Below are 10,633 nucleotides of genomic sequence, written 5' to 3'. Positions count from 1 at the left end.
ACCAGAACTTGCGTTACCTGTGGCAGGTAGATGTTCGACACCAACACCGTCAGGAGAAAGAAGAGATCATCTGTGTGTATTCGCCGGCGCTCCAAAGCACCGGAATCGGGAGGATTACGAGGCATCAGGGCGGTTTTCGTTTAGCCACGGACGTGTATAGGTGGACTGCTGTCTGTCTACCTGCCTTATCCCATGAACTTGCAATATGGAGAGACAAACGTACGACAAAATCAAGGTACAATGGCGGATCTAAGAGCTCCCAGAGGCAGGTTGACCTGCGTGTGAATGTGAGAGTGGATGGCATTTCAGCTTCAATTTCTGGACCGTGAGGGGAAGGTCATAGTCACTGCCTATTTCGGCTTTCAGGTATGACTGTTTTTAGCCTTGTTGATGCTGTATTTGAAACGTCCTGAGAGAAGAATGAAGTCGGATTGGTGATGGACCATGTCATCTGAAGACCGTCGAGTTCATCCTGGATTCCTTCTGGGTATGGAGGGTCGTAGCTGAGTCGGTTGCTTTGGGTTAACTATAACTCTGTCGCCTCCGCCATTTGGGGAAAACGAGCGTGTGAACTCGGTGCAGGTGTCCACTTGTCCCCCTACACTGAGGACCGACTCCGACCTTTCCTCTAGCATCCTGCTGTCGAGTTCTCACCTTGACATGGCGTTTCTGCCCACAACAGTCTGACAATATTACAAACAAAAACAGAATGACATTCAAAGTTGTAAGACTGGGCAAACAGAGTTGTATGAAAGAGAAGGGGAACAAATGACCCCTTTGGGGGAATCAGTCACGAGCTACAGCCTTCACCCAATTCACGTTCACACCATCCACTGAATCCCCCTCCCCTACCACCGTATCCATCAGTTCCCTGTTGGAGGCGTGAGAAAGACTTACAATCAAAGAGAAACAATCTTCACAACAAGACCGGCGCGGCGCGGGTGGCGTGGAGCAGGCGGGTGGTGGGCGCACCCGACATGTTTGTTGTTGCTTGTTAGGACGCGGCATCAACAGCTGATGGCTGGAGAGGTGTATAAATAGCTCACAGCAACGATGACATGACAACAATCGCGCCGCCCGCTCGCTCCGGACTCGTCCGAACTTGTCGCCGCGATGCGCACTGCGAGCTGACCTCCTGCACGTGACAAGGTCACGCCAATCTCGCCGTCAAATCCGCGAGCGCTGATTGGTCGACGCTGCGATGTTGACACCCTCCGCCGCAGGCTGTCTGAGCGCGCTGGTGCGGGTCAGCACATGTTGAGACTTGTACAGAGCGAGGTGCACCCTGCCACATCCCAGCACCAGGATAAAAGACACTTGGCAAAATACCATTATCACTTTCTGAGGTATTCGTCCGACAGGTAGCAGGTAAGGCAATCAGTCTTCATTCCATCTCATTTTTCCTCAAAAGCTTTTAATCGATTGTTTTTATTATTACAATGAAATGTAGCGTACATCGCTTAGGACAGGATTATTAGCATAAAATTATATTCACATCTTATGGATCGTGGATAGCAATGGTGGGGAAGAAAGGTGGAACCAATAGGTGCTTATTAATTGTAAGTAGGAATAGGTGGAAACGATGGGGGTAATAGTGGATAGACCAAAAGAGCATTACAACAACAAACAGGTAGAGAACGCTACTTTCTTTCAGACAGGTAAAGCACATAATGTGTCTTCGGTAGATATGTTTGAAATCCAGTGCAAAAAAAAAAATGTTCCGGTACCTCCGGAATATAAGAAAAACATGAAGCATGGCATGGACAAACTGTATGGTGTGATTAAAAAGTATTTCTCATGAATATAAAAAGGTTATCTGCTATTGCTAGTCAAGGAAAACTTCCTTTTATGGCATGCATATGAGGAAGCCGTTATAAAAACAAAATGTAAATTTTTCTCACTTGCATTTCGTGACCTTTTTCTCTATACAATTATTCAACTGATTACTGATGGGCTGCTCATAAGACTTAAAGATGAACACCTTTTGTTGATTTTATGCTTTAATGCTCTCAGGGCTAAACTCATGACAGCAGTAACAGTGTCAGTCCTAGGACAAGCTAGAACATGATTTATATTTCACTGCATTAATTTGTAATAATTTATCCTCTGAATGATTGCATTTTGTCATATACCCTTATTCCTTTTAGAGTATGCGTATTTAGCTTCAAGGTAGATACACGGTATTATTGTATACATAAGTGATTTAGCAAAGCTAGGCCTAGGGGTGGGGGGTGGGGTTTATAAATAAATTTATCCAGGTGAAGCTGCTCTTTCAAGCCTGTGGGATCTTCATTGTCTGCTCTTTCTTGTCCTGTCTTGCTGTCTGACTCTTTTCTCCGCTTCCTCCTTTTTGGAGTTGTTTATACGACAAGGGGAGGGAGAGAAGTGAGTGAAGAAGAGAGTGAGTGAGGGAAGAAGTTAGTGAGTGAGCTTTCAAAGGGATCTGAACCACTGAAGCTTCCAAGTTTCTCTAACACTATGGTTAAGTAAGCAGTCTGCCAGGATTCTTGAGATTAGTGTGTCCTGCAACATTCAGCAAAGGACATTGACTTTAGCTGATGGGTTTTAACTCACAAGAAATATATGGCATAATCACAAACTACATGAAATAAGTCAAGACAAAGTATTGCACAAACCTCTAGAGAAACTAGTAATATGTGAATATATGTGACCACAAATGATTACTAAAACTACTGTGGTGAACAGATTATTATCTATTCACAGCCCGTGAAACTGCTTTAGCCAGCTATATTTTCTAGATATTCACAACAATGGCAATTATGCAAGGGTTAAAAAGAGCTGAGGTGAAGGAGTGTGGAGACAACACATCACTGGAAGACCACAAGATGGTCGCGGTTTAGCAGTGAGATAAAATCACCATAAGCAGAAACACTTTAGCTGTATACTAGTAATAAGACATAGGGTGAGTATAAGAACAGCAACTCTGTCAGCCTTGATTTACTAAGCGTGAGGACTGTCTCCCTTGAATTGCGATATTACTAATGTTAGCACTTGATAAAATTTCATTAATTTCTTTATCACTGACGCATTGATGATAACAGGAAGGTACCTCCTTACCTCATGACATCAAGGTGTGCTTCCAACACATTCAACACCCCACCCCCCTCCCTGTCTGTTGGTGAACTCGTCAGCTCATTTTGCAATATCCTCTCAAAGTGGCATCCGCGTCCACAATGGCTTCTCGCTTCAGCTTGTAATTGGAATTTCAAATAAGGCGTCTTGTCCGATGTCATCATACTATCAACTTTTCAAACAAAAAGATGACTGCGGCATACATGTAGGTCAAAGGGTGTGCAATTTTAGACCACGTGACGTGCGTTCGTAATAGTTTACCCCCATTTTCGTGACCTCTGACTAAACTTGAGTTGAGAAGAAGATTATTTTTAGTTTGCTTATTTGGTAAGTTAACGGTTCCGACACCATGCCAAACCCTCTGTTAGCAGAGTTTACTCAGGTCTGGTTTCAGAAACCATGTGATCTTTATGCACGTGCTCGCACTATAGCTCCTCCCACATGCACGTGAATTTGTTTAGTAGCGTAGCTTTTGGTGTTTGTAGAATTCAGTAACGGCAATGAGAAGAGGTGAAGGGTGGAGGGGAGCAGGGGTCCTCATGTCTATGGACTGTGTGCACCGCAGGGACAGAAATTTTCCACGCATGCGCGGTGCGTAGTTCAGCGGCGGGTTCGCACGACGGATCATCGGTTCCCAGGGTGGGAGGCGCAAGTCCTTTCTGTGCCGAGCGTTGGAGAGCGAGGGAAAACTGAAGGGTGGGAAAGGAGAGGTCAGAGGGCCCGGGTCATTCTTCCCTCGTAACATGAAAAGGCATCTCGCCGCGGCAAACCTGTGTTGACGTTAATAAGCGGCGATTAGCATGCGTGCGCAGGCCTCGCACTCTGATACCAAACATCAGCGCGTGGGTTTCCAGGTGGGAAGTGGTGAGGGGTAAGGGGTGGGGAGGAGAACCACTGCTGTGCTTTAGACTTTCACCAGTGATTTGCCAGTGCATGTTTAGGGAGGGGCTGTGCAAGTAGTGTGTGAATTCATGCATCGCTGGAGGGACGGGGTGTTGAAGGAGGCATTAGTTCCCAACCTCTGAAAGGAGCTTGTGGGACTCGTGGCGGCCTGAGAACAGGCGACTTGTAATGAGGTGCGTGAGGGCTGGCAAGCGTAGAGACTTTGGGGCCGGGGGGAAGTTGATTTCTTTAAATCCCACTTCTTTCCGCGTGTTTGAATTCCACGGAGATTGGTTTTTGCGAAGGTGTTGAAGCTCTTTCCTTCTGCTTCACCCTGATGAGATTTCAGCAGCACGCCCAACTGGTTATTTTATTTTCTTCCTTCGTTTTACATCAGACCAGTCATGAATCGACGGGATGGGACCTTACGGGGAAGGGAGATAAATGGCAGTGAACTTGCTTCACCTATGTATCATGACCATGTATAGACAATGGTGTTCTTCCGTTAAAATTTATTGAACTTGCTTTACAAATTGTATTGGATAAAAGATCTGTCCCGTTAGCATTACCTAAAGGGACAAGCGCGGACAACCCCCATCTTCCTGTGTGGATGGGGGACTACACTAAAGGTTTATTCCCCTTATGGAGGTAAGAAAAGTGCAAAAGAGACTTAATCTCAAGCCATTTGCAGTAAGCAGAGGTGTGAGACAACGGTAAACATTAAAAAAAAATTTACTGGATTTTGTATATTTCTTTCATCTTATTCAGCCATGACACTATCCACGTCATCACTTCTTACCCTCGTCATGCTGGCAATCGTGACGTCACCAAGCCTGGCCGCTGAGCAGACGGCAAACTCAGCGCAGCCCGGATATGACGCAGACAGCGCGAGGGTGGACGATGATTATGGCGTCAGCGTTGAGCCCTGTCCACCAGGTCACTTCCTGAGTGCAGGTGAAGGTCAGGCCCCACAGTGTCAACTTTGCTCAACCTGTCCCACCAACCAGATCATCCGACGCATATGTTCGGCCCTCGAAGACACCGTCTGCGGTCCATTCTACGAGTTCCACGACTTCCACCAGTCTCCTAACCACGGCGATCCACCCGCTCACGCATCAGGGTCAAGATCGCAGCAGACGCAGGGGTCCGATGATGCAGGTAGGTCATAGGTGGTTCTATAAAAACAGAAATACATAGCCGCTAAGCTTTGTTACTGTTTAATGCTAACCTGTGTGCACCATTCTTTTCAAGTGGGTGGATTTAGTGTCACAAGACATTCATTTTTAAACTCTGAGCGGAAAATATTAGAAAACAGTAGGATTGGCCTTTAAATTTCGGGTTTTTTCACTTTTTCTTAATGAGGGTATAAACACTTGGTAAAGAGCATCAAAAACGCAGTATCTATCGCGGTCCTGAATGAGGTTAGTTTCAGGGGTTCATTTTGAAAAAATGTTTTTCAAAAACTGTCAACAAGAATTTTTTCATGCAGCCACGTCCGAAAGAATTTATTTGTGATGCTTTTATAAAGAAGAAGATACCACAAGCCACCTACTGTTTAAATGAAATCCATCTACATACCTAAATGAATAAACAATGGTTATTTTGTTCGAAAGTAATGTTAGCGCATGATGAGGATAATGAAACTAAGATCTGTTTTAAAAAATCAGAAGATTGTATGGGAATTATTGTTTGTACACAGTTCCCACTGATATAATCACCTGTTAGTGGGATTCATTATGAAGAGTCCTGACAAACCGCATCATTATAAACTTTTGTGTACCTGCGCAGTACCACGAAGTTGGCTGATGTCTGTTGGTTTTGCAGCTCATGGCGGTAGACGGCTGGAGCCGGATATGACGTCACTAGATCCGACTAGAGACCAGTGGCGCCATCTGACCCTAATTCTCCTCACCTTCCTCTCCGTTTTCTGTGTCGTTGTTGTTGTTTTCGGCGTGATCATCTGCCGTCTGCGGAAACGGCAGCTGAGAGAAAAACAGATTGTGTACGAGCCAGGTGAGTAGTAATGAGGACAGTATGAAACCTGGAGACAGGGAGGATGAACGGTGTTCAGATAGATAACTGCGGTGACGAGTTTACAAGCTTCCTTTTTTTCCATTTAATTTTGCGAGTTGGTAAGAAAAAAAATCTGTATTTTAGTCTTTACAAGTGTTTACGTGCCAAGGGAGCTGACTGTGAAAGAATGGCAGACGAATTTCTTGAGGTTTTCTCCCTTGGACCTTGTGAGGCTGTGTACGGGGGATGCGTGGCATTGTCTGGTTCGCCAAGCTCCCCACAGAACAAGACGATTATGTCGATGACACAAATGATGACGCAATGAAACAAATGAGGTGTTCGATTCGTTCGAGTAAGAAAAGCGTGATTTAGTCAGCTCTGGGAGTTTGATGAGTTGTTAATATTTGCTGTCACATTTGACATATACTTTCTTTTCTCACAAAGTGGCCGTCTCTTTTTGCCTTCTTTTCTTCCTTCTCTCTCTTTTTATTCCCTCTCCCACCTCTTCTCTCTCTTCATCAATGACTTTCAGTTCAACACACATAAACTCTTTCTCTCTCTCTCTGGAACACACACAGACCGCACGCGCGGGTCTGATGAAACACATGCTCCTGTTAACCCCCCTACCTACGTATCCCCCGCCTCATCTCTTGCTGTATCTCCTTTCCATTCATCTGGCCGTCAATAAAAGAAACAGTCCGAACTCCCTTCCGCATTCCATTCTGCGAGCGCTGTCTCTCTTCACTCACTCCGCCCTCTACCAGACCAAATCGCTTCCACGTGCAACCTGCCCAGTGAAGTGGCTCAGTGAAGAGGGGGAGATACTGGCCGCGCAAACCATGAAAAACCAGATGGAGGAACTAGAGGCAAGATTCGCGAGGAAGGGAGGTTTTTTTTTTTTTTGTTGATGGTGGGGGATGTTGAAGAGGAATGTCTGGCAATCCCGAGCACTGAGTCAGCGCTGGCGTTCGGGAGGGATTGTGGGGCACAGCTGCTCTGGCACTTGTGCAAGGGTCTTCACCTTCATGTTGGCCGGAACCTGGCTGAAAGAGAGAGAGAAGAAGGGGAGAGAATGTGCACGTTTTCGCTTGTAGACCGTTTGAAAAGCACTTTGCACGATGAACCGCCTCGGGGGTGATAAGGTTGTAATTAACGAAAGCCCAGCTGGAGCCGGAGAATGTCGACAGATTACACCCAACGTGAGGGAGACGATCTGGATTGTGTGTGTTACCTGTGTTACAACAAGCTGTGACTGTGTTACAACAAGCTGTGACTGTGTTACAACAAGCTGTGACTGTGCTACAACAAGCATGCAACACACTACAGCATGGCAGCAGTACACCAAGTACCGTTGCAGCTTCAACTGTCACATGATGGGGACACGCAAGTGAACTCACCGACACCGCGCTTGTTTGTTTGTTGACAGTTTTATTCAGAGAAGTCGCAGACTCACCACAGCAATGGTGTCGGAGCCGCGGAAAGCTTCAGGTATTCAGACTCAAAACTGCAGTCGGCTTTGTGTTTAAAGTCTGTCCACAGGACCACCCGTGCTCTTCATGGGTGTTTGTAAAAGACCTTGACATATTTCACTGCCTCACTGTCACTGTGGGGTACTCTTCTGGGGTGGAAGAGCTGCAAATAGATAAACAGTTTTAAAGCAGGAAGGAATGGAAAGCAATTTAGAATACATTGTTGCTGTCTCTGATAACGCAATAAACGAAACATTATGATGACAAATAACAATAACATTAGAACCACCTTGAGGGGGGATAACTTCTGAACCCCGTCTTGATAGCAGATTTTGCAAATTAAACAAATCGGGTATTACGAGAAGGCTTGAACACTCGAGAGTGGAAGTCTCACACGCACAGCTGCGCCGAGAATCTGGACGCGCACGCCTGTGCGAGCGGTAAAAAGAGAAGATCGAGGGTGGTGCCTCCTCCCTGGCCGGGGGATGTAGAGGTGAGTCTGGTGCTCACCACTAAACAGGACCACTGTTGTGTTAGAGAAAAAGAGACGCGCTCAGAGATAGCATGACCACGCTTCATCTCTGCGAGAGACTGTAAGAACCCTCGCTCCAGAGTAGACGGCGCCGGCGGCTTGTGCAAGCTGACGAGCGTCTTTGCACGCAGGGGCGCGCGCCTGCGCCTCACACACGGGCGGTTCGAAAGGAGTTGAAGTGTAGTTGTTTACACTTGTGGATCGTTAGTTGTACGGGAGAGAAACTGTGTGAGGCCCAGAGATGGTTTAAGATCTATCGCACGCTCACCGCGACGCACTCGCACGCGTGTGTGAGTGCGGATCTGCGGCGAATGTGTGGTGGGTGGGCTCGCGCTTGTAGAGAGAGCAGAGGTGGATGTGTGGCCGGTAAGCTTGGCGGCGAGCTTTTTAGTCGCGTGCCTTGCGGTTAGTTTCATGAGGCTCGAACAAGAGATCGAGAGCTGAGACTTTACTAGATAAGGGTATTTTGTGAACATGTTCATCTAGACTGGACAGATATACGCTCAGATCGAGAAAGAGCGCCGTGATCGTGCGGTGAGACTCGTATATAGTATATAAGGATGTGTGAGTGGATAGTGCTTTTAATATCATATTTGTAGTAGAAGATGAATCTAGAGTTTGACACTGAGGCATCACGATACAGATACGCAATCGTTACTACTCAGACTACATGCACTATCTGGCGTCATTAGTTATGAAAAAATGACTTACATGCGCGGCGTTAGTAGATGTGTCTGTCTCTTGTCTGTGATCGGTGTGTTCTGATCAGTCTGACTGCCGACTAATCGCTACGCTGCTTCAGGCTACACTGATGATGGCACCACATTCGACCTGTACTGACAGTGCTACACTTCCACGGCTGTCAGGGTGGGCGACACAGCGACGGGCACAGAAAGGCTCGCACCGGAGCGCTGGCGCACTGCCCGCTACATTACAGAGAGGAAACTCGCGGCAGGGGGTGACACTTAAATTGATTATGGCGCGAGCGGTGCTCGTTAACGCGAGACGATGAGCTGTGTGTGACCACTCGCACGCCAAACCTGGGTGAGGGTATCGGAGTGTACATGTGTGTGATTGTGTGAGTCTTTCGATTATGTGTACCTTGACGTTACTGCGAGTTCACGCAGAGAGCCGCGAAGGCTGATCGCGATGAAATCGGTCGGTCGCCTCGCGTGTTGTGGGACAGTTTCGCTTCGCTCTCACAGGTCTAATCCGACGGAGACAGAGAGGGAGGGCCGTTACGACTTTGTGAGGGTCAACGACCTAGGTTATTGTCTCTGTCTATATATCTTGCTTGACGGGTCGAGGGGCATCGGTGGTATGGTAGATCAAGTGCTTACCGACGGTGATGTGACGCGCGTCGACCACCAATAGGCGCGCCGCACTGATCTTGCAGGAACAACGTGAGATTCAGTTAGATGAAGAGCAGTTCGCAGGCTGTAAGAGCAGATAGGGAGCTTGTACTTCTGACAGCTAGATGCATCGGAGACGTTATTGACGTAAGAGAGAACGCTGGTATCTTTTTTGGCATTGAGATTGACTGGTCATCTGTAAGATCCATAGCCTAGTACGAAGTACTCGCAGCGGGTAACACACATTGCCTCTGGTCTTGATAATATGTTCTGGTTAAGAATGGCAGGGCCTAAGGGTGTATGCTCTGTTTTATCGAGGAGAAATCACAGGTCAGTAGAGCTGAGATAGAGTGTTTTCTTATCGATAGAGCTGAGGCTGTATAGGTAACGCATCAGAGATCGTGTCTAGCTACTCTGGGTTGTTCCTATCTTCGTACTCCATGTCGTGAGTGCATACTGCTGCTTCGTGCCGAGACATACTGGTCAGGACCGACCCAGGACGCGCAGGACTGTCCTACTGAGAGATCGGAGTCGCATCCAGTTGGCGTGCGTTACAGACATCCTTCTGGCGCTCGCCGGCAGCGGATCATCGGGGCGTACATTCTGCGTGCGGGAGGTAGAAGGACAGATCGGGCTTGAGTATGCAGATGTGCCATTCATCAGCATGAGAGAATTTTCTGGGATGTTTATCTCGACTCCAGACGCTCGTGTAGTGTGTGGTGTAGTCCCTGGTGTGTAAGTCATGGGGCAGTCTATTTGAGTCGTCAATATGGTGTCACATAGTCAGTACAGACGCAGAGGACTGTGCTACTGTTTAGATGATAGCGAAGTAATATATGAAGAGTAGTAATTCTCGTCTTCGCATCGATGATATTTTTAGACGCCCGAGAAAGAGTTGAGACGGATAGTTGCAATTAACAATATAATAGGAACGAGAAGGATGACGAGTTACATGCTCACGTTCAAACAGTTAGAGGAGCAAACCAAAAATGCGTCTCGCCAAATATCCAGTCTCAACACGAATTCTTTTATATAGGAGTGTAGAGTGTAAGATGTGTCTTTTTCATGGTTAAGATGTAATGTAAGACGGTCGCTGCAGTCTAGTATAGCTTGGTTTTCGGTAGGATTCACCACTGATACCAACTATCACCATCACTTGTGGGGCTACTAACACTTTCACTCGGAGATTATCTTGTTTATTGATATTCGTTAAGTGCGCACATTGGAGTTTTCCAGCACAATCGTAACTAATACCAGTGTAGGATTTAGATTAAGAATTTTGAGTCCGTCGT

The 10,633-nt window shown here is 46.8% G+C and overlaps 1 protein-coding gene across 2 annotated transcripts in view; it reads left to right on the top strand.

The window, feature by feature from the left end:
- The first annotated feature begins 1,025 nt into the window (after nt 1–1,025).
- LOC112560378 overlaps nt 1,026–10,633 on the top strand; it is a 16,389-nt gene continuing 6,781 nt past the window's right edge. The window contains exons 1-3 of one of the 2 annotated variants that reach the window (XM_025232202.1): nt 1,026–1,368; nt 4,744–5,133; nt 5,800–5,988. In XM_025232202.1, coding sequence (XP_025087987.1) covers nt 4,746–5,133; nt 5,800–5,988 — 577 coding nt within the window. In that variant the 5' untranslated portion in view covers nt 1,026–1,368; nt 4,744–4,745. Of the gene's footprint in view, nt 1,369–4,029; nt 4,170–4,743; nt 5,134–5,799; nt 5,989–10,633 lie in introns of those variants that run through there. The other variant, XM_025232204.1, reaches the window with a different exon arrangement.

This window comes from Pomacea canaliculata, linkage group LG3 (assembly GCF_003073045.1).
Source record: "Pomacea canaliculata isolate SZHN2017 linkage group LG3, ASM307304v1, whole genome shotgun sequence".
Classification (NCBI taxonomy): Eukaryota; Metazoa; Mollusca; class Gastropoda; order Architaenioglossa; family Ampullariidae; genus Pomacea; species Pomacea canaliculata.
Note: the sequence above shows the minus strand (reverse complement) of the source record. Positions and strands in the feature narration are given on the sequence as shown.